The sequence below is a fragment of the Equus asinus genome, chromosome 17 (genome assembly GCF_041296235.1).
Source record: "Equus asinus isolate D_3611 breed Donkey chromosome 17, EquAss-T2T_v2, whole genome shotgun sequence".
NCBI classification, from domain to species: domain Eukaryota; kingdom Metazoa; phylum Chordata; class Mammalia; order Perissodactyla; family Equidae; genus Equus; species Equus asinus.
In genome coordinates this window covers 14,402,179-14,426,767 of record NC_091806.1, presented here as the reverse complement: position 1 = coordinate 14,426,767, position 24,589 = coordinate 14,402,179, and the positions used below count along the sequence as shown (strand labels likewise).

The window sequence follows — 24,589 nt, the reverse complement described above, 5'->3', positions numbered from 1 at the left end:
GATGACTGTATCGGTATTTCACTTCTCTAATATTGCTTCTCAGAAACTATGTTTGGCCTCAAACAGGATTCCAAGGCAATCAGACTCAAAACAGATCATCCTAAACTTTTTTTCACGTCATGTTATGTCGTTTATATGAGTTTTAGGATACACATGCACATTTTGGGAAGGAGTATCTGATGGCTTAAGAAGTCTGCACACCTGGAGTACACTGGTTGTACACAGTGTGCCTCTGTGGGCTGGTTGGTAAGCTCTGGTAAAGAAACCAAGCTTTGGGGCCGGCCCGGTGGTGCAGTGGTTAAGTTTATGCCTTCTGCTTCTCGGTGGCCCGGGGTTCGCTGGTTCAGATCCTGGGTGCAGATATGGCACTGCTTGTCATGCCATGCTGTGGTAGCTGTCCCACATATAAAATAGAGGAAGATGGGCATAGATGTTAGCTCAGGGCCAGTCTTCCTCAGCGAAAAGAAGAGGATTGGCAGTAGTTAGCTCAGGGCTAATCTTCCTCAAAAAATAAAAAAATTAAAAAAAGAAATAAAAAATAAATTAAAAAAAGAAACCAAGCTTAGTGCAGCCCTGAAATGAAGGCTGCTTGGCGTCAAAAAGTCATGTAGACCCTGATAAAGCACAGGGCATGACCTGGATAACATTAGGAAGTGAGTAAATCTGGAAATATCTTGATTAACAGAGCAGAGGATAGAAGAGAGGAGGTTTCTCAATGATCATTTTCTTCTTCTCTATGATGGAACAATTTTTCTATCCAAAGTATTTCTGTACAAAAGTAATATACTTTTATTACTGAAACTATTTCTTTGGTTATTTTACCTTCGTATTTTACCTTATTTCTCTAAAATTCAAATACACACATACACACACGCACTGATTGGAATTTTATTCTTGTAATCATAAAATTCTATATGTTCTATATGTTATAATAGTAAAATATTTCTGTTAAGAGTTATAACCACAAGTATTCTCAGCATAAAATGGTTAAAATAAGCTATATTTTTCTAATGTGGATGAATAATCATTAACATAAATTTAACCTTGATTTGAAATTTCTCTTATTACTGACATAAGAGTGTCGTGATGAAAGGAATTATCTAAACACCCAAATTGTCTAGAACTCTGAATACTTTTACAGCTTGGAGCAAGGAATCATAAGATTCCAGATTATTGAGGCATATTTTCATTTGTAAATTGGGAGAAGGGTAGATTTGAAAAGGGAAGACAAAAATAAATAAACAAAAATAAAACAAGAGCGCAGGTGCCTTCTCAGGCAAGTCATTTTGAGAAAGAAACAGATATGGAAACATAGGAACTGAAAATTAGATTCCTTAAAACTAATCTTGTCCTCATAATGCAAGGTGAGTCTTTTCATAGAAACACAAATAGGCACACGCCAGTTTGGATTCCACTGGCACAGTGGAGTCATGTACTCAACTAATTTACCCATAGGTTAGGCAAACTAAAAAAGAAGTAAGTTTGAAAGTATGGCTGAGAACTGCTCGTCATTCTAACCGTTGAATTTGTTCTTCAGATTACTGGTTCTCAAACATGGCTGTACATTGGAACCTCCTGGGGAGCTTTAAAAATATTGACGCCTGTGTGCTACCTAGATGTTCTGATTAAATTGGCAGGAGGTGCCTGGGCATTGGGATGTTAAAAATTCCACAGGTGATTTCAATGCACAGTAAAATTTGAGGCAAAATTTGTGTTAGGAAAGATGTAATGAAACAAAACAATAGTGCTTATTAAGGAAATCTTTGGGTAAAATGTGTGAATGATTTTGAGAGTAAAACACTTCTTTCCCTGGGGCGAGAATGCCATGTCATTAGAGAGCTAAGGTGCACTCTTTGCCCACATGATGGCCTGATTCAAGGTGATAAGACACCAATGATCACTTTCCCCCAACACTGGCAGAGGTCATGAGAAGTGACACTTTTATTCTTCAACTGCAGCAAAATTCACTGGAATATATGAATGAAGTTAATGCCCCTTATGTCACTGAATTCATTCTCAAGGGAATTACAGACCGGCCAGAGCTTCAGGCCCCATGCTTTGTGGGACTTTTAGTGCTCTATGTGGTCACAGTGCTGGGCAACCTTGTACTGATTACCTTAATCAGGATTGATGCTCGACTCCACACACCTGTGTACTATCTCCTCAGCCACTTGGCCTTTGTTGACCCTTGTTACTCCTCTGCTATCACGCCAAAAATGATGGTGACTTTTGTTGTGGAACACAACTCTCTTCCTTTCCATGCTTGTGCAGCACAACTGGGCTGGTTTCTCACCTTCATGATCACTGAGTGTGTTCTTTTAGCTTCCATGGTCTACGATCGCTGTGTAGCCGCCTGTAGTCCCTGGCATTATTCAACATTGATGTCAAAAAGAGTCTGCTTTCTGGGCTGGCGTTGTCGGCGGAGTGGGCTGGGCTCGCGCCTTCTCCCCCCGCCCCCCCCCCCCCCGCCCCCAGCTTCAGATCTGGAACGTGGCAGGCTTAGCTCGCCATCACAGGGCCGCGCTGGACCTCTGGCGCGGGAGCGGCCCCCTTTGTGGAAGCACCTGCAGTGCGGAGCCTGGAGCCCTGAGGAGTCAGGGCAGCCGCAGCGACCGCGCTGGGGCACGTGTGGGAGCCCCGGCCCGTTGTCTTTGCCTCCGCCTGCGTCTCCACACTCAGAGATTATCTTGGAAGATCTAGGACTCTAAAAATGTTTCCCTTGAAGGATGCCGAAATGGGCGCCTTTACCTTCTTTGCCTCAGCTCTGCCACATGATGTTTGTGGAAGCAACGGGCTTCCTCTTACACCAAATTCCATCAAACTGTTATGGCACTTCCAAATCCTTAAGACTATCACCCATCCCAGACTGTGACGGTACGTGGATATTTCTAGGGGAAAGCATGCTATTCAAAGGTTTTGTGTATAACGTTTGAGGTACTTCAGGGCTTGCAGTATATGAACCAACATGGTATAGTGCACTGGACACTGTCTCCTCATAATGTCCTTTTGGACCGAAAGGGACATGTTAAATTGGCTAAATTTGGACTTTATCACATGACAGCTCATGGTGTCGATGTTGATTTCCCAATTGGGTATCCGTCCTACTTGGTGCATGAGGTAATTGCACAAGGGATTTCCAAAACGACTGATCATGTGCCAAATGGGAAACCATTGCCTTCTGGCCTGAAATCAGATGTATGGTCTCTTGGAATCATTTTATTTGAGCTTTGCATGGGAAGAAAGTTATTTCAGAGCTTGGAGATTTCTGAAAGAGTAAAATTTTTGCTTACATTGGCCTGTGTGGATGATACTATAATAGTTCTGGTTGAAGAGCATGGTTGTCTGGACATTGTAAAGGAGCTTTCTCAAAATGTGATGGATCTTTTGAAGAGGTGCCTCGCCTTTCACACTTCCAACACGCCAACCCCAGGTGAATTAATGCAGGACAAGATATTCAGTGAAATGTCACCTTTATACACCCCCTTTACCAAACCTGCCAGTCTGTTTCATCTTCTCTGAGATGTGCTGATTTAACTTCGCCTGAGGATATCAGTCAGCTGTGTCAAGACACAATAAACAGTGATAACCTGGTGGAAAGATCTATTGAAGAAGTGTATTACCTTTAATATTTAGCTGGAGGTGACTTGGAGAAAGAGCTGGTCAACAAGGAGATCATTCGGTCCAAGCCACCTGTCTGCACACTTCCCAATTTTCTCTTTGAAGATGGTGAAAGCTTTGGACAAGGTCGAGATAGAAGCTCATTATTAGATGACACCACTGTGACATTGTCATTATGCCAGCTAAGAAATAGATTAAAAGATGTTGATGGAGAAGCATTTTACCCGTTACTCGAAGATGACCAGTCTAATTTGCCCCATTCAAACAGCAATAACGAGGTGTCTGCAGCTGCTACTCTCCCTTTAATCATCCGAGAGAGGGACACAGAGTACCAACTTCACAGAATCGTTCTCTTTGAAAGGCTGCTAAAGGCGTATCCATATAAAAAAAAATCAGATCTGGAAAGAAGCAAGAGTTGACATTCCTCCTCTAATGAGAGGTTTAACCTGGGCTGCTCTTCTGGGAGTTGAGGGGGCTATTCATGCAGAGTATGATGCAATTGATAAAGATACTTCAGTTCCTACAGATAGACAAATTGAAGTGGATATTCCTCGTTGTCATCAGTATGATGAACTCTTATAATCACCAGAAGGTCATGCAAAGTTTAGACGTGTACTAACAGCCTGGGTGTTGTCCCATCCTGATCTCGTGTATTGGAAAGGTCTTGACTCAGTTTGTACTCCATAACTATATTTAAATTTCAATAAGGAAGCCCTGGCTTATGCGTGTGTGTCTGCCTTTATCCCCAAATACCTGTATAATTTCTTGAAAGACAACTCACATGTAGTACAAGTGTATCTGGCTGTGTTCTCTCAGATGATTGCATTCCATGATCCGGAGCTGAGCAATCATCTCAATGAGATTGGGTTTATTCCAGATCTATATGCCATCCCTTGGTTTCTCATCACGTTTACTCATGTATTTCCACTGCACAAAATTTTCCACCTCTGGGATACCTTACTACTTGGGAATTCCTCTTTCCCATTCTGTATTGCAGTAGCAATTCTTCAGCAGCTACGGGACCGGCTTTTGGCTAATGGCTTTAGTGAGTGCATTCTTCTCTTTTCTGATTTACCAGAAATTGACACTGAATGCTGTGTATGAGAATCAATCAATCTATTTTGTTGGACTCCTAAAAGTGCTACTAACAGACAGCATGCTCAGCCTCCAAGGCCGTCTTCTGAGGGCAGTGGAGCCGGAAATTCGACTCCTTATTTCTCCACTGAGTGTGCAGAACCTCCAAAAACAGATCTGTCAAGAGAGTCCATCCCATTAAATGACCTACAATCCGAAGTATCCCTGTGGATTTCAGCAGAGGACCTGATTGACTTGTGCGAGCTCACGGTGACAGGCCACTTCAAAACACCCACCAAGAAAACAAAGTCCAGTAAACCAAAGCTCCTGGTCGTGGACATTTGGAATACTGAAGAATTCGTTAGGGGCCACATTTCAGGCAGCATCAACATCCCGTTCAGCGCTGCTTTCACAGCAGACGGGGGGCTTGTCCAGGGTCCGCACACCACCATACTGCAGAGCTTCAAGGGGAAGATCATCGTCATCGTGGGACACGTGGCAAAACACCCAGCACAGTTTACAGCTCATGTTGTGAAGATGAAATATCCAAGAGTCTGTATTCTAGATTGTGGCATTAATAAGATCAAGCCAACAGGACTCCTCACCATCCCATCTCCTCAAATATGCAGAACTGAGAGTGTGACCGTCAAAAGGACAGAGTGACATCAGCCCTGGCCACCCTTCACAGCCACTTGAAGACAGAGTGACATCGCCAGAGGGCAACGTTCCCTTAAACTTTTGTAATAAGAGCTTTCTTTAAAGCTCAGGACCCAAATGTTCAGCTATCCAGGCAGCAGACTTGACTGTATGTGTGTTGCTGATAGAATTTTCTTAGCAGTGAAACTCGATCATGTGTTTGTACTGCTCTGCAACAAAGCCAAGGAACTCAGCCAGCAAGGCAGAGTTAGCACTATCGAGGAATCTCAGTGCGCTGGAAAGCTGCCTTCCATTGCCCTGAACAGACGGTCCTGACAAAGGCATTATTCAGAAACATGGACTAAGGGTGGGTGGAAGTCATCTTTCTATGATAATGAAAAGGGAAAAGCTATTCCCAATACATTCCTTATAAGTGAAAAAAAAAAAAAAGAGTTTGCATTCAATTAGTGATAGTTGCATATATATACAGCTTTCCGGTTGCCATATCCCATCCCATTATCACCTTCCATCTAACTTACTGTCACGTCAATGTAATCAACAATTTCTATTGTGATGACCTCCCTCTCTTGGCTCTGTCCTGCTCAGACACACACATGAAGGAAATTCTGATCTTTGTCTTTGCTAGTTTTGATATGATCTGCTCCTCTTCCATTGTCCTTACCTCCTACATTTTTACTATTGCTGCCATCCCAAGGATCCACTCCACCCAGGGGTGATGCAAAGCCATCTCTACCTGTGGCTCCCATATGGTGGCTGTCACTATTTTCTATGATACACTCCTCCTTATGTACCTACGGCCCAAATAAAGCCACTCCCTGGATACAGACAAGATGGCATCCATATTTTACACAGTGATGATCCTCATGTTGAACCCCTTAATCCCTAGTCTAAGGAACAAAGAGGTGAAAGATGCCTCAAAGAAAGCCTTGGGTAAAGGCTGTGAAACCTTCAAGATATTAAAATTAAGAAAATAATAATAATTGCTTTATTAAATATAAGAACGGAAATAAATCAAGCTTTCTGTTGCTGACATTTCTTGGAATTCTTTCCCAACTGTCTGAAAATGTGACTGTTACATCAAAAACCTTAACACTCTCCAAGGACTCAAGCCAATCCTGGAAAGCCAGTACAGTTCAAAGAGTCCCATTCAGGCCATTACAGCCTTTACAGACCACTGAAAGTATGTTCAAATACACCTTCATACACACATATGTGTATCTCAAGCAAAGGCAGCAGCATGTTTTTGCTAGAACTCTGGTCTCTGGAACTGCCTGAATTTAAATTCTATCTCCTTGACCTGAACTCCACATGACTCTCTTTCCAATTCTGGAAAATAATAGGACCCAATTCATCAGTTTGTTTTGAAGACTAAACAGGTTAATATTTATGAAATTCTTAGAACAATATACTGTGATAATAAGTGTTGTGTTCTTGTTATATAAATGTTTGTTGTATATAATTAAAGATTAATTCATTGGTCTCTCAAAGGTGTAACCGTGTAAGTAAGAGGACAAAGCCTGGTTAGATTTCTACTACCTGCCAAGTACTTAAATAAGTAGTCCTACTTAATACAATCAAACAAACCTAATCGATGTGTAAGGTTTTACCTCTGGCCCCCAATTATTTCTATATTGTCGAAAGTCACATAGTAATATGAAAATTCTAAATGTGAATTAAGTGTGTTTAATTTTTATTTTCTTAGCACTATGGGTGTTAAGAATAAAGGGTGTTATAGAGAATCTAGACAACTGTGTCATTACCAAATTTTTAAATAAAATTGTAAAACATTTGTATAAGAAATTGTGTTATTAAATGAATGAGTTCAATATATCTGCACATTTGTTCAAATAGAAATAATCTTAAATTATAATGTCATTTATCTGTCAGCTATTTATTCAATCACACTTATAGGATCATGACATGAAATTTAAAAATTAGTGATTTGGTATGATTTTATTATTTTGAATCTTCATAAAAGTAATTAAATTAGCAATTTAGTATTATCATATTATTTTACCTTATTATCCTTATTTTGGAAGGAAATTGAGATATTAGCTGTCATTATATATAGCACAGTTTGGGATTTGTAATCCAAGGTGACTGTTTCCTCTTCTGCACTTAATTTGTAAAAAGTTCAGATGTGCTGCCATGAGGTGCTTTGAGAACCTTGTGAGTTGAATGCATTCTCAGATTTTTAAGGCAGGTTTGAGAGAAATGTGGTGTTTCTATTCAGCACACTTTATCTTTTGAGCGTATGTTTATATGGATAAATACACACACATCCTCACATATCACATACAGGATGTAGAGAAGCATCATAGACAGTCTTTCTTTCTACAGGTAAAGAAAACTTGATGCCTCACCTGAGGAACGCTGCTCTTCTGGGGTTTCCCTGCATCTTTATGCTCTGTAAAATCATTTACAGCAGCGATGCTCAAACAATGATTGAATTGAAGTTTTAATGTCTTTACACAATTTTAGTTCCTTACTATTACCAGTCACTTCATAAGGTAAACTTGGCTTTTCTCAGGGAAATGAACTAAGCAATTTAGGTGTGTTCGATTGACATACCATTCAGCTTCTTGGAGAGATGCACATAGTTCTGTGCAGCCTCTAAAAGTGGACTCCCGCAATTGCTGCAGGTGATTGGGCTCATCTCTTGAAACACAAGATCCTCAGTCAAAACATTCTTCATTTTGTCTCTAGATATACCAAAATAGAATATTTGTATCTTCACCCCTCCTTCTGTGGTGTCCACAATGTTTTCTTTATTTTTGTTTTAATCTAGATATAGAATCACGAGACTGATTTTAAAAAAAGTAGGAAACAATCCAGCCTCTTCAGTCTCCAAGATTAGTGAAGAATATGACTGATCTCAGAAAGATTTGGCCCCAAATTTGAGGTTTCCTATTCCTAGTTTGTTGCATACAAAGCCCTAGTCACTTGTAAAATAAGGAAATGCTCATCTCACAAACTAGTGTACAAGCATTTAGATAGAAATATATGTAAGGGCCATGGTATAATTCTTGGCACCTAATACATAGGATTGATAAATATCAGCTTTATTATCATTATTGTCAGTGACAGACAATCCTGAAGACATTTTTCCTGTAAATAAAGCTTTTTTGATATCTACTACTGATTAGTGATATAAGATTCCAAATAATTGGTTTCACATACTTATATTAAAAGATTTTAGACTTTGTTTCAGATTTTCTTTAATTTAGACACTCTTCAATTATTTTCAGCTTATTGAATGAAGACTGAATTCTTCTAAAAAGAACATCACCCTTTCTGTGTAACTTGTTTTTAAACGCTTTAGTTGAATAGACCCCATTACCTAGTTCTAAAATATTATGCAGTGACAAAAATAAGAAAAAGAATTGCTGACATTTATTGAATGTTTGCCATCGTTTGTTTGCCATCAATATACTTAGCAGTTATCAACTCATTTAATCCTTTTATCAATGCTAAGAAATGTCACATTTTCAAGTTTAATATGTGAAAATCAAGATTTACAAATTAAATAAATAAAGTGGTCTTTAACCCATTTTAACTTCAAAAAAGGATCATTTAAAAATATGTGAACTTAGGGGCCAGCCCAGTGGTGTAGTGGTTGAGCTTGCATGCTCCACTTCAGTGGCTCCAGGTTCACAGGTTCAGATCCTAGGTGAAGACCTACCACTCATCAAGCCATGCTGTGGCTGTTTCCCACATATAAAATAAAAGAAGACTGGGAACAGATGTTAGTTCAGGGACAATCTTCCTCACCAAAAAAAAGAAAAAAAAAGAAGAAGAAGAAGAAGAAGGAAAAAAGAAAAAGTGAAAAAATTCCTTGAAAAGATGCTTTAATTAAAAATCATTTGTTTTAGAGGCATAAGATTTTCAGTAATATATCTAGAATGTTAGTACTCTGATGAATTTAATTTACACTTCTTTGTATGCTTACTTATATTTCCTTCATATTTTATCAATCGTATTTTTTATTTACATGTTACTTCAGAGGAGGCCATATTTTTTCTACATATTTTGATTCAGCAAAGTAATATTAGAAAATAGTCTGTGAAGAAGAATCACTAGTAATTACATGTTTATAGACTTATTTTTCCTCAGGCCTTCTTGTTGGTGCTCAGTTTGGTCTGTAAGTAATAAATTAAGCATAGAGTGTTGGCATCTTAGTATATAAGTAATCACACAAGTTCAAGAAAATTAGAGATTGTTTCTCCAGAAAGTCTCAATTTATAAATGAGAAAAGTGTGTGTATGTGTATGTGTGTGTGTGTGTACATGCGTGCATGTATTAAGGTCCTTTCCTCAGGTTCTAAACCAAGGCAGTTATATACACTCATGTATGCCGTAACCACATTTAAGTGAGGGACAGACTGCATGTATGATGGTGGTCCCACAAGATCAGTACCATACGGCCTAGCTGTGTAGTAGGCTATATGGTCTAGGTTTGTGTAAGTAAACACTATGTTATTCCCACAGCAATGAAATCACCTAATGATGTATTTCTCACAAAGTATATCCATCATTAAGCAACATATGACTGGAATAGCAAACAGGACCCCGTGACATCAAAGTGCCAAAGTGGAATATGATTGGACTGTGCAGAAACAGCTATGAATCTGGGTTTTGGGCGAGGTTAGAGATTCTCAGAAACATTTGAAGTTAGGATCACTGATAGACAAAGGGGCAATAAAGGCAGAAGGTCCTCTGCCCCATATGTGGTAACTTTTCCCTTTACTTTCTTTTCCAGAGTATATGAGCAACATGGTGTATCTATTTTCTGTGCCATACTCACGCTCATATACCTTTCTGGTTATTTTTTTAATTTATGAAAAATTCAATTTAAATCTAGTTTTTGGCAAACATTTTGTGAATCACCGTTCTGTTTTCTTTTAATTCCAATGTTGTATAATTTGTATAGTTGGAAATATAAGATAGTTGTTAAAAACTAAGCTTTATGGTTGGACAAGATGGAGGTCAAATCTCTTGTTATTTCCAGTTATCAGGTACATGTGTGTTAATGAATGACAAACTGTTTTGATTTCTTTATTCTTTAAACACCTATCTCAGCAGGGGTTACAAGAATTAACTGAGAATGTCCACTTATAGTACTTCACTCAGCAGCTGACACACAGAAAAACATTCAATAGAGGTTGGCTCTATTTTTCTTTGAAAAGTATAGAACCAAATAAATTGGTAATTTATTAATGTAATCTTTATTCAATGTAAAAAAAAGTGGCTTCTTTCTTTAAGAAAAAGATAATTCTTTTAATAGCAGTAATGGAGACCCTAAAAAGAATCAGTTTAAAACATGATCATAAAAACATCCAAAAAGAAATATAAAATAATTAAATTGCTCTAAAGATCACAAAAAAAATCACTCCTTATGTTTTATATTTTCATTCTGTTGATTTTAAAATGAAGTATATCCTGCTGCCAACTATTTCTTAAAATGCTATTGCCACATTACCTGAACCAAATAAAAGAGATCATGGATCCTATAACAACGTTAATAATTAAGTATAATAGTTAACATTTCTGAAGTGCTTCCCATACACTAGGAACTGTGCAATGCCTTTAAAATGCTATCTTATTTACTCCTCACAATCAGTCCAAGAGAAAGGAGCTGAGGAAACTAAGATATAGAAATGTGAAATGATTTACCAACAACAGTTGTTACTTGGAGAAGCTAAAATTATTCACCAAAGTGTTTGAATGAAGAGTTCATGTTACTAACCACACATTAAGAGGCAATGAACTATAATGGTGTGAAGTGGCTCCAATGAACTAAACTCATACAGAATTGATGTAAATAACGCTCCATGTCAAGGTAGCTCTGTTGGTTCTGTCCTATCAGCTGAATGCAGAAAGTGAAGTGTTAGGGAAATTACCCAGAGTGTTAAAACCGAAAATCCATACTATTAAACTTTTACATGTTTTCCAGATGATCTACGCGACAAGCTTGAAGTAGAAGATACCAGATGTTGATGATTTCAGTACTACCCAAATTTCTTCAAAGTGACACAGAGTTAGCATAAAACCAGTGTTTCCCAATTCTCTCTTTCCTTCATTGTTAAGAAGAAATCCTGGTCAAACAGGATTCAGATCTCTCTCTCTTTTGCTCTCTCCTTTTACAATTCAACAACTCAAAATTTACAAAATGCCTTTCATGAGGAAATCCCTGAGAATGAAACAGCTGCTGAGACATATGCTGAGTGAATGTGAGCACTTGAAGTGAGGAATTTGTCTCCATCACTTGTCAGCATTGTGACTAGATAAAACACAACTCAAAGTCTTCTGATCACTACCTGTCCAGTGAGTTTTCAGTTATTTGATAGCCAAACACAACTTTTCTCTAATTCTTTTTAGTGCATTCTTTACCTCCTGATTTCTCAGGCTATAGATCAATGGGTTTAACATGGGAATCACTACCACATAAAACTCTGAAGCAAATTTATCTGTGTTTAGAGAATGCCTTGAATTGTGTAGTACATACATAAAAATGATTGTCCCGTAAAATATTGTGATGGAGGTCAGGTGGGAAGCACAGGTAGAAAAAGCTTTCTGTCTTCCTTCAGCAGAATGGATCCTCAGAACGGCAAAGAGGATGAAAACATAAGAAATCATCACATTCAGTAGAGAGCAGAGGGTGTTGAACCCAGCAATGATTAACAACATGAGTTCTTTGATATGAGTGTCGGAACAGGCCAGAGCAACCAAGGGAACATCATCACAGTAGAAGTGGTTGACCATATTTGAGCCACAAAAAGACAAGCGGAATGTTGCCACTGTCTGGCCAAGACCCACAGCAAATCCATAAACATATGTGCTAGCAATTATTCGATAGCAGAGTTTTCTTGGCATGAGAGTGACGTAGAGTAAAGGGCTACAGATGGCAACATACCAATCATATGCCATAATTGCAAGCAAATACAGTTCACAAACTACAAATGTGATGAAGCAGCACACCTGAATGGCACATCCATAAAATGTTATACTTTTAATGTCACACAGGAAATGCACCAAGGTGTTTGGGGTGACAGATGAAGTAAAAGAAAAATCAATAAAAGCCAGATGGCTGAGAAAAAAATACATAGGTGTGTGAAGCTGAGGACTGATTTGAATTAGTACAATCAAACCAAGGTTACCCATGACACTAACTAAATAGATCCCTAGGAATACACCGAAGAGAATGACTTGAAGCTTTGGATTATCCGTGAGTCCCAAGAGGATAAACTCAGATACTTGTGAATGATTGCCTTTGGCAATGGCATAGATTTAAAACTTTTTTTTTACTTAAAAATATAAAGTTAAAATATAAAAAACATATAAAATATAAAAGCCTGGAGGATTTTTTATATTTAAATCCCTCCAGGGCATAAATTCTGAATATTCTCGTCTCCAGTGGCAGTAATCAAGCAGATGTTAGGAAGTGGTTCTGACCCACCGTGATCTTATGTTGAACACAATCAAAGGAGAATCTTCATGTTACTTACGGTTTCAGAATGAAGTTATTTGTTCTAAGCAGAAATTCCAAAGCATGGAACTCTATGGGAATTGCTAAAAATAGAAAGACGGGACTTTAAAATTTTACATAATTGAATAATCTATCTCAAAACTATTTTTAATAAGAGAAATTAATTATTGAGAGTTATTTGAATACAGATAAAAATAATTCTTTAAATTCTTGGAATACTTAAAAAAAGTATACTAATTCCTTCAAAAATTTTTACTTAATAAGAAGGTATAAATTTAAAATTTGATTCCAGAAGAAGTAACAATATGAATGATCATAAACAAAATTTTGAATATTGATCATCTGTACACTGAATATTCAGAATAATCTTAATTTTATTTTCTTCTCTTACTATGATTCCTGATTTTCCTTCAGTTGTTACGGAGTTTTTGTAAATTAAAGGCAGAAAAATATCCTTAGGAATGTGGATAGTCTTGCTTTTTTTGAAAGAGGCATAATAAGATTAAAAATACATAAGTGATTCAGTAAACACATTTATCATGAGCCTTCAAACATACAAATGCAAAGCAGAAAAAAAAATCTAGCATGAGTTTGTGGAAATACAAACTGGTTTCTGGCTTATTAAAAGGAAGCAGCTTTTCATGATCTTTACTTGAGCAAAAGGTGATAAACTTGACTTTCTTTTTTCACTATTTTATCTCAGAATATCTTTACATCAACCCTGTAAATTGTCAATACAGCTATCATCTTCATTTTCAGATATGGAAACTGAGGATGAAAGCTTAAGCCCTCTCATGTTTCACCATTAGGGTAGGGTGAAGAAGAATAACTCATTAAACTTGTCCTTGATTCCCTAACACCAATTCATAGTTTACAGAAATTATCACCTTTCAGAGACCCAAGAACTTCTCCCTTAACCAGAGATGACAGCAATTTTGGAAAGGCAGTCTAAGACTTTGTTCATGTCAAGTGTTTAGAATAGTGCCTGTCTTATACTGTGTGTTAAATAAATCAATTTTAGCTCTTAAAGGTATTGATAGTATTTAGATTGAGGCTTAGACTGCAGAAACCTGTGTGTAATCCTGTCATATTGATGACTCCAGGACGTTATTCTCTTTGCGGCAGTTTCAGGTGTTCTTCCATTGCCTCATTAACGTATGATCTCAAATCACTGCCTTTCTTGTCTCTTATTCTTTCTACTACTTATATTTTTCTGATGTATTGGAGCCTGTGCAGCTCTCCTTCTGATATTACCAAACTCTTCAACACTTTCAATCATTTTATTCTCCTTTCCTTAACCTGAAACTTGGCTCCCCCTTGAAAACCAACTTCTCTCCAGGCCACTTATCTGTATGCTGCTCCATTTGAAGTCTCCACATATTTCAAATCTAGCAGGTGATATAACATTTCTCAGATTCTTGATCTTGATATCAGTGACCACCACTCCACTTGAGCTTCCGTTCCTGTGACTCCATTTTGAAAATAATTTTATCTAGAAACTGATGAAATGCTAAGTATTCAAAATTAAAACATTGTCTTATGACCACAACTCTCTGCTCTTTCCTTTTCACCTTAGTTATGACACTATGACTTGTTGCTAACCTATTCAAACCACTATTCCTTTCACTCCACTAATTATCCTTTACCTATTTCACTTCCTTTATTCCATTCTTACCCTGTACAGCTTAGATGGTGATTTTTACTACAACTTCTTTCTCCAACATCCAAAACTTTCTTGCCCTATTTCCTTCCAGATATACCAAAATCTGGCTTTATTGAATTATTTTTCTCTTTGAAATTGTTCCTGAAATACCAAGAACACCATCTAGGTGAAAGTGAGTTATGACAAACTTATCACATTCAAAATCAACTAGTTACTTACTTGAGCTGCTTTTTCCCAAATCGACGTTTTGTTTCCCGGTGTGTATGTAGCTATTTCAAACACTTTTGGATGCTTTCATATTCCCCCACACCTCCCAGCTTACTCGGAGTAGTTACTAACAATTCCAACATCAGAAGAAGACTTAAAGAACTAAATAGATCCTTCTCAACTTGCCACCAGTTGCACTAAACTACCTGCTTCCAAATCTACCCTTTCCACCTTTTGGAGGGTGTGATGAGGTGGAGAATTCTCTTTCTAATATCTAAACTTCTATTTTATTCCCACACTCTTCTGTCTCCCATATCTTCTTCCTCTACTAATTTATTCAATCTTTCCTATCAAACTAAAGAGAAGATACATGCAAAAAGTCTCACCATTGACTTGTGACTTCTCTTCCTTTACCTTTATTTATTAACCTCTGTTCTTCTCTTCCTCCCTGCACTACCAAACCTCCTGGAAAAGTCATTCACTTCATCCTTCATATATATATCTCAAATGAAATATTTTCTCAGTGTAATTGCAATGCAGTTACTCATTCTAAGTTCACCAACATGCTTCTGTTTCTCAGAGACAATTAAAAGTTCCTTTATGACATTTCTAAATCGCTAGACACTAGTGACATCTCCTTTCATCATGAAAACCATTGGCTTTCTTATTTATTTCCAAAGTCACCAGAATTTCCATGTTTTCTGATCTTCTATCCACTTTTATTTTCCTTGGTTGCTCTGCTTCCTTTGGCCATGCTTAAAGTAAACTATTACTTCATAGTTTTGTTCTAAGCCAACTCATGTCATGTTTGCACACTCTCATCTAATGCTATTGGAACAATTGTCTTTTATATGCTGGTGATGCATAAGTCTAAATTTCTAGGCCGTATTTCTCCTATGTACTCCAGGTATATATATTTAAGAGATTCTCAGACAGCTTTATTTTGATATAACTAAGGTACCTAAATTTAACATGTTCAAAAGAGACATCAGGAATTCAAAATGCCCCTATCCCTCTCATATGCCTTGGATCATATATTTTCCGACTCTGTGAAAGGTGCTGTCTTCCAACCAGTTATCCGAGTAAGAAACAGAGAAATCACTTGTCATATACACCTCTTACTTCCTCTAATCAAAGAATTAATTATTGAAAACTACTAATTACTTAACATATTTTTTTAAACTCTCTACTTCTTGCACTTTATATATTCTTTTACTTGTATATTATACCTCTATCACAACATTCTGGGTTATTGTCCTCTTCCATTTATCTTAGCCACTAGTCTTACCAGCCTTTCTGTGCATATAGCAAATCCAGTGTACTTTCTAACTTGTAAATCTTAGTTTGTTGTTTCCCGTTGATTTGAGGATCAAGTCCAAACTTTTTAATGTGGCTAACTCAAACTTTGATCAAGAAACTCTTCTTTGCAGAATAGTGTGACCTCTTGTGACATTTTTCATGTAATCTCCTTGCTTCAACCATGTTGCTTGCTATCAGTTTCTCAGATGTTACCACGGGATTTTGTACTTAGATGGCCTGGAATATCCTTCCATTTATCTTCACCTATCTCGTTGGCTACTATCTTCCTATTTATCCTTCGCTTCTCAGGGGAAATTTCACTTCTTTCTAGAGATGTTTCCTTACTGTTTGAGTGTCACATCCAACAATTCATTCTCCTGTCAATTTACTTGTAACCTACTCTGAATTTCAAGTTCTTGGTAAGCAAAGATAGTTCTATATTTTCCCCAATACCTGGTAGGACTTATCAATTAATAGGCACTCCAAATATAATAATTGAATAACAGAACATATGAATACAAAGATTGTGTTACTTCAAACCTGTTTTTCCTACCTCAGTTACCTTGATTTTTTTTCCTACTACATGCTGCCTTTGAGTAATCCACAACATAATGAAAAAGAGACCAATAGATCTTGAGGCAAACTCTGTGACTGCCAACAATACTTAACACTACTTAAAAATGGTGAGTATAATTTATATCATTTGTTGGTCCCTCTAAAGCATTTTCCTTGTATTATGTCATTTTAAGCAATTTCTAAATAAAACAATGTACTGATGTCTCACAAGCTTGAACAATCATTTTATAGTTAATCTTTTGGGACCCAATTTGCTTAACAGGAAAGGAATGAACAGTTGAAATTCAGAAGATCACTATGTTGAACCCAAGTTTAACAAAGTATTAGTAACTAATAGCAAATTTTATTTTAACACATGGGAAAACAACTCACAAAATGTTTAACTGCTTTTTGTTTACCTTTCATACTTTAATACAGATTTTTTATAATTTTGAATTTCAGAAAGAAGTCACGGTATACATCAGATCAAAGTGAATTAGCTTGCCGTTAGAATTTCTAGGCTACCAAGTATTGATAAACTGCACCAAAGATCCAACCCTACAGCTGAAACTCCATAGTCTGTGGAGTTATTGACAAGTAATAATTAAATAGTGAGTTTCTTATCAACCTGGAGGTACATTTAGTTTAATCTCAGAAAATTGTTGTTTGATAGTTCTAGTCAAAGACGAACACAATTTAAAATGAACTTCATTTTTTTTTTCCTGAAGTCTGTTGTTGGAAAGCGTTTACAGGCATGCACATCATAAAGAAATTAACACTCCTTCTCTTCAAATTTTCTAACAAAACTGTTTATCCGCATTCCACACACAAGTATGTATAGAGATATAAACAGAAAGATGTACAACTAAAAAAATCATAAACAATTGCTTATTGTTAGAAAAAAATAACAAGCAATCAAGTCTTACAGAATGTGGATATTTTAACTTAAAAACACTGTCTTCTGGTTTTGTGTGTTTTTTTTTGGAGGACGGGGGTGAGGAAGATTGGCCCTGAGTCAACATCTGTTGTCAGTCTTCCTCTATTTTGCATGTGGGACATCGACACAGCATACCCTGATGAGGGTTGTGCAGGTCCCCACCAGAAACCCGAACCTGTGAACCCCAGGCCACCAAAGCAGAACATATGAACCCAACCACTGCACCACTGGTCTGGCCCCTCTTCTGATTTTTTATAACACCATTCTGTCTAACAGAATGAAAACAATAACAAAAAATTTTAAATCTAAATTGTACGGAAGTCTATGTATTTTTTTGCATTATTATTTATAACTAGTCTTTAATTATTATACTAATGTGATTTTCCTCAGATACTTCAAAGAAATTCAAGAAAGCTTGAAAGACATCTGTCAGCATGTACACAGCTATAGGCCTCTGAGAATATGTTCATCAATTCTTTTAGAAAAATATTTTAAAGGTTTTCCTTCTGTCAAGATTGTAAAATCTATTTTCAGAATTTCTTCTTAGATATAATTTAATTTAAAAAATTCTGCTATTCATTCTGTGATCACTACTGTTTCAATTGTAGCTGTATACAACACCCCAAACCATACTGGCCTAAAGCAATAATCATTTAATATTTTTCATGTTTCTGTGGGCTAACTAGACAAACCTTACTCCAGGGGGTGGCAGCTGGGGCAGTAGAACAGTTGTATGATCCACGTGGCCTCAGTTGCGTGATTGACACTTGGTGAGGCTGTGAGCTGAAGTGCTTTCTTTTATCCCTGTGACATTTCCATGTATCTAGCTTGGGATTCCAACAAGATGGCACTTGGGTTCCAACATTTAGCATTCTCATGAAGAAAAAGCACTCTTGTGGAGAAAAATCGTCTAGCCTAAGAAGGTGTACAATATAGGATCACTTTGAGCATTCTCTTTGAAGCAAGTCACAGGGCCAGAGTCCATCAGGGAGATAATAATACAAGTGTGTGAATATAGACAAAAGGATTCATGTGGACAATTTGATTGTAATCTACCACAACCATGATCTTCTTGACTCTGCCTCAAGGCACTTAAAGAAAAGAAAACAGACAAAAAATAAGACACATTGAATCGTTAGTCAATGCCCGACAGTGTTAAAGCCCATGAATTTTGAATTCAGAACCATTTGGCCCTGAATCTTAACTTTGCCACATACAAGCTGTGTGTTCTTGGGCAAGTCACATATGCTTTTTAAGATTCAGCTATTTATAAAATGGGGATAATGCCCACCATAAAAGCTAGCTATAATAATTTAACTTGAGAATAATACATATGGTAATATGGATCAATAAACTTTAGCTGCTTTATATTCATTATATTGAGAGATAGGGACCAACCCACCATTTTCTTACAAACAGAAGTTTTTTGTTTTAATTTACCAATGATTGATAGTGTAAAAATCTTAGAATAATTATTTCCCAAACTTTACATCAAATATTTTATTCTCTATACTAAATAATTTCTTTACCCTTAGTCTCTTTGACAAAAAAAAAAAACGAGAAAAATAAATAAATTACTTTCTATCAGACTTCCTCAGGGAGATGTGAATCCTTCAGTTTCAAAATTTATCCATGATCGTGGAAGACATTATGCTAAGTGATATAAGCTACAGAAATACAAATACTGCAAGATCTCACTGTTATGTAGACTCTAAAATAGTCAAATACCTAGCAGCCGAGAGTAGAATGGTTGGCAGAGGCTGAAGAGGGAGAAGAAAATAGGGAAATTTTGGTCAGGGGATGCAAAGTTTCAGTTACACAAGATGAATAAGTTTTGGAGATATAATGTACAGATGTGTGGCTATAGTTAACAGTACTCTATTGTATACTTGAAATTTACTAAGAAGGTAGATCTTAAGTGTTCTTACCTCAAAGAAAGAAAGAAAATGTTAATCATGTGAGGTGATGGACACATCCATCAGCTTGATTGTGGTGATTATTTCACAATGTGTACATTCACCAAAATATCAGGTCACACACTCTAAATGTATACAGTGTTTATTTGTCAATAATACCTCAATGAAAAGAAAAAAAATTCTCTATGAGAGCTGTAACCACCTTGTTATTTCACAATACATTATGAAAGTTCACTATATTGATAGAATCTTGCTAAGTGTATCTGGTGAGCTGTGAGTGGCAAGATCCCTCATGCCTTAGTAACGTGTAGGAGTCAAAAGTTGGGAGGAAAAACCTTACAAAGATTCAGAGTCTAGTGCATCACTCTGTACATTTGCTTTAAGTGAAATAACAATTGGAACTCTTTGTACATCTGGTCCAAAGTAAAGGGCATATTGTTGTCCCACAAATTTACTACAACTCAGAAATACGTACAGCACATTGTGCTACTCTTGGGTTTACCAGGGAGCATGTACCATGCTTGAGAGTATAGATCTGAGCCGTTTATTAGATATTCAACATTCTCCCTGATTGGATTCAGTTCCAGAGAAAGTGTAGATTCTGCAAGTTATCCACTGATGCTAGAGATATCTGTTTTGGAATAGAACGATGTTTGAGTCTCTTGAAAGCCCAAATCCACATCAGCACACAGACATTGTAGCAAAGCCAGACCTTCTGATGAAGACATAAAATAATTTTCTGTATTCTTCTGTATCCTGGTAGAAACTAAGTGCTGGATGAAAGACACCGAGTGAAATTTAGCATCAGCTGTCTATCTTGTGTTGGGTATTGTGGGATCTACCAACTCATAATTTTGGGCTGGGCACATTTCAATCCATTTTAAATGGAAGAGATTCATTTACAACATGGTTAAAACAGCATTAACACATTATATGAACAAGTGGTCCACATTTTCATATCACTTATATCTGCTGCACAGGCTCCTTTCTATCAATCCTGCTAGAAATCCATGCTGTGGTTTCAGGGATTAGAGGTTCCAACTGAGGAAGTCCCAAGTAAGATTTGGGCCTAATGCAAAGAAGAGCTGCCACATTATGTAGGAAATAGTCAGAAATGGAATTGTGCCACATTACAGTCCCACTAAGTGGTTTCCCTGAGGAATAGTGGTGAAAGAAATTTGTTCCACGGGATCTAACATTGGACCTTCAACTTCATATGGAGAAAATGTGGCCTGAAGGAATACAGTCATTCATTGTGTAATGATGTTTTGGTCAATAACAGACCACACACACGACACTGGTCCCATAAAATTATTACCAAATAGCTTAGTTGTGTAGTAGGCTACACCACGTAGGTTTGTGTAGGCGCACTCTATGATCTTCGCATAACATCGGAATAGTCTGATGACACGTTTCTTTGAATGTATCCCTATGATCAAGTGATGCATGACTTTACACTGATTCATAGAGAATGACAAATAGTGCTGGCAAGTTGGTCAGGTGACTGAGAGTTGCAAGTCTCCAAGAACTTGGCATTCTGGAGGAGAGGATTTTAGACGAATTTGTATGAGGGGGCACAAAGCATGCTGATTCAATTTTTTACCTACTAAAGGGTAACTATAGCAAAGGAGGTTTGCAGCAAATCAGGAGAATTAGAGAAAGTATTATGTGGATAGTAGCCACACTGTCTTCTCTCTTGCAACCCCAAGGCTTATTCAGTGACACCATAAACAGAATAGTCACAATATCAGGAATGAAGCCTATATAAACATGTATTCAATACCATGGACTCCCTTCTACTACTATCAACATTAAGTGTCCAATCTGTTCCAAGCAGAGACCTATACGAAATCCTAAACATGGCAACATTGTTTTGAAAAACAAGTCATAAATACAGTGAGAAGTGAATTGTATCAAATCCCTTAAATATTGGAGAGAACAATAATGTGTCCTTACTGAAATCAGCAAGTGGAATAAGGAGTTCCCTTCCAAGCTGCAGTGTCTGAGGGAATGTCACTTTCCCACAGCTTAAAGGATATATTCTTCATTAGATTGTAAACCACACAAAATTCCCTCAGAAGAAGAAATGCATTTTACAGCAATAAAAGTTTGACATGACCATGGCATATTATTAATGGTCTTAACATGTATGTCATCACCAACAATCAGATGGCTTGAGAGGAAATCCAAATGGCGTATTGACAGCTCAACTAAGTCACCAGCTAGAAAAAGAACTTGCTACATTGGAACGCTGTCCTCCATGACACACTGTAGGTTACAAACCAATGGCAATATAGGTTATAGGCAGTATAGTGTCTCCAAGACCATGAAATCATGGATCTGGAAGTGAAGAAGGTGTAGTACAATTGGTCCGTCTCATAATTATAGCCTATGGCAAAATGTCTGAACTTGTGCGTCCCATTCCTACAATATTATGCTCGTCAGGTTATAGCTTTAGAGTTCCTGAGAGAAAATATTTTCACCAGGGTCTCAGTTAGTGTCTTAACAAACTTAAATCTATGACTATTTCAAGCCAGTGGACAGACAAGCAAGGAAGGAATTAGTGTGCTGACTAAAGGAATCGACTCTGATTAACATAGGGAGTTAGGTGCTAATGCACCATGGGGCCAGGAAGAATATATATGGAACACAGAAATTCACAAAGGATCTTTAGAACTTCCATGCCCTGTGATAACATCATTGTCAATGGGCAACTGCAAAAACTATAAATTAAGGATAGGGCCATTAGTTTCTTAGTAACCATGTAGAGTAAAATTTGTGTCACTCTACCCGGAAATAATCAGTACAGCTAAAACGCTGGCAGAACATGAGGGAAATATAGAAGGCATAGTGCTTGAGTAATCATGTTAAAATGTTCAGCAAAGACAATTTGGTGGTTTCTTACAAAACTAGCCATACTCTTACCATACAATATAACAATCATGTCTCTTGGTATTTAATCATTGGTATACATTTAACCAATATATCTTTTTGTTTTTTATAATTTTGAATTGTTATAAAACTGTTACAAAACTACCACAAAGCAGGTAGGTAATTACTTATATTTATATCAGGTTCTATGTAGTATAATTTTGTACTAGTAATGTGTTGGTATTTTGGGATGCCCATATGATGTATTATGGACAATTTTTTAAAATTTCTTAAGTAACTAGAAAATGCCAAACATAATTTGTATTTTTGCAATAAATGTAAAATTTCACATACAAAAAATGTAAAATTTAAATCTACTTATGATTGTCTCTGGGCTTAACTTCTGTGATCTGTTTATTCATTACTAAAATTATTTAAATTTATTTTTTGTTGTCAAAATTCTCCCACCAAATGGCCTCAGCTAATCACTGAATTGCTTTGTCACTATAGTTTTGTCTTTTCCAGAATTTCAGATAAATACATTCTTTCTGTTTGATTTCTTTCATTTCACACAATATTTTTGAGGTTCATCCATGTTTTTGCATGTACAAATATTACTATTTGATTTTTATTGCTGAGTAGCATTTCATATTGTAACCAAATTACAATTTGTTTATCCATTCACCATTGAAGGGCATTTCAGTTGCTTTCACTTTTGATTACAAAAAATAATGCTTCAATGAACACTAACATACACATCTTTGTGTGAACATATGTTTTCATTTCTCTTGGGTAAATACCTGTGACTGGAATTGCTGGGTCATGTAGTAAATATATGCTTAACTTATGAGATACTGACAAATCCATGTGGCTGTAATATTTGGGATTCTTACCAGCAATATATGAGGGTTCCAGTTCTTCCACATTCTAATCAACTCTCATATTGTCAGTCTTTTAAACTTTACCATTTGAATGGGTGAATAATGTCACATCATTGTGGTTTAGTTTGTTTTCTGAGGAACAGCAATGTTAGCATCTATTTTAAGTTCTTATTGGCCAATGAAGCAAATGTCTTCTTTTGCGAAGTGCCTGTTCAAAATTTTTGTTTAGTTTTCATTGTGTTGCCTATATATTTATTATGGAGTGGTAAGAGCTCTTTCTACATACTGTATGTAGCCCTCTGTAAGATATACGTTTAGCAAAATTTATCTCCCTGTATGAAGTTTCCCTTTTTGCCTCCTTGTCTTTCAAAGACCAACATTTTTAATACTCATTAATTCCATATCAAAGTTCTCTTTTATATTTCATGCTTACTGTGTCCTGTTTAAGAAGTCTTTTGCCCAAACCAAAGTCAAAAGTTTTTCTTATGTTTTCTTGTTGAATATTTAAATAAGATGAAGATTTTTAAATGTCTACTGAACTCATTAATATGGAGAAAATCTGAGAACTTACACCTTCTTTGGTACAGTACTAGATAGAGAGAAACTATATTGAAGTGGCTAAAGAGCGTATCAAAAATAAATGGAGACAATGAACATAGACACCTTTATCAAGACCTCTGGCCACTGCTTTGAGTGAGGTATTTAAAAGAAAAATAAAAATGCATAAAACAGTGAAATATCTCCTAAGCCCAGACAAAACTAAATATGATCATCTTTAATATGTCTGATATTGTCTGTTCAATGTTAGTAATTCAAAATAAAACAAAAGAAACAGCTTAGAGCATATATTAGCTTTTTCTTTATTTTATAATGCACCCTCAAATTGTTCCTGTAGAATACACTAAATATTTTTGAATAATAAACATCAAAAATCATATTATTTTTATGTTTAGAGGATTCATAAAGAGAGGTAATCTAAATGGAAAATGTAAAAATGTTAATGTCAAAGATGGAGTAATAAGCCAGAAGAAGTAGAAATGTGATGCATATTAGAAATAAGGGGCTCCAGAAATGATAATGAGTTCTGAGGAAAAAGAAAAGAAAAAAAATCATCTTTTACATATAATGCAATTGCAAAACAGGAAGGTTAAATAAACAGGAGCTTAGTACACTCAGGGTGTAAAATTGTAAGCACCACTATGAGGAGAAATAATCCATAAGGCAATGGATTTGCACTACGAGTGTTTTCAAAAAGATTCTTATTAATGCAGTTGCCTGGAGAGCTTTGAGAACTAATTGCTTCAGTGTTTGGGCTGAGGTCTTCACCAGCTGCTTGGCTTACCTTTGGGCTGCAACTTTCCTAGGCCAGTATTAGCTACTTCTCTCATCTTTACTTCCTTAGATGTCCCAACATTTGTATCAGCCC

At 36.6% G+C, this 24,589-nt stretch overlaps 1 protein-coding gene and 2 pseudogenes across 1 annotated transcript; 2 read left to right on the top strand and 1 right to left on the bottom strand.

Moving 5' to 3' along the window:
* The first annotated feature begins 1,976 nt into the window (after positions 1-1,976).
* On the top strand, positions 1,977-11,345 carry LOC139040879 (olfactory receptor 8U3-like; annotated as a pseudogene).
* LOC139040839 (TBC domain-containing protein kinase-like protein pseudogene) lies at positions 2,711-5,355 on the top strand (annotated as a pseudogene).
* Positions 11,346-11,684: 339 nt separating the features above from the next.
* LOC139040878 (olfactory receptor 5AL1-like) lies at positions 11,685-24,551 on the bottom strand. Its single transcript, XM_070488599.1, is given in 2 exon segments — positions 11,685-12,652; positions 24,506-24,551. Coding segments are annotated over 2 exon segments (1,014 nt in total).
* Between the last annotated feature and the right edge of the window lie 38 nt (positions 24,552-24,589).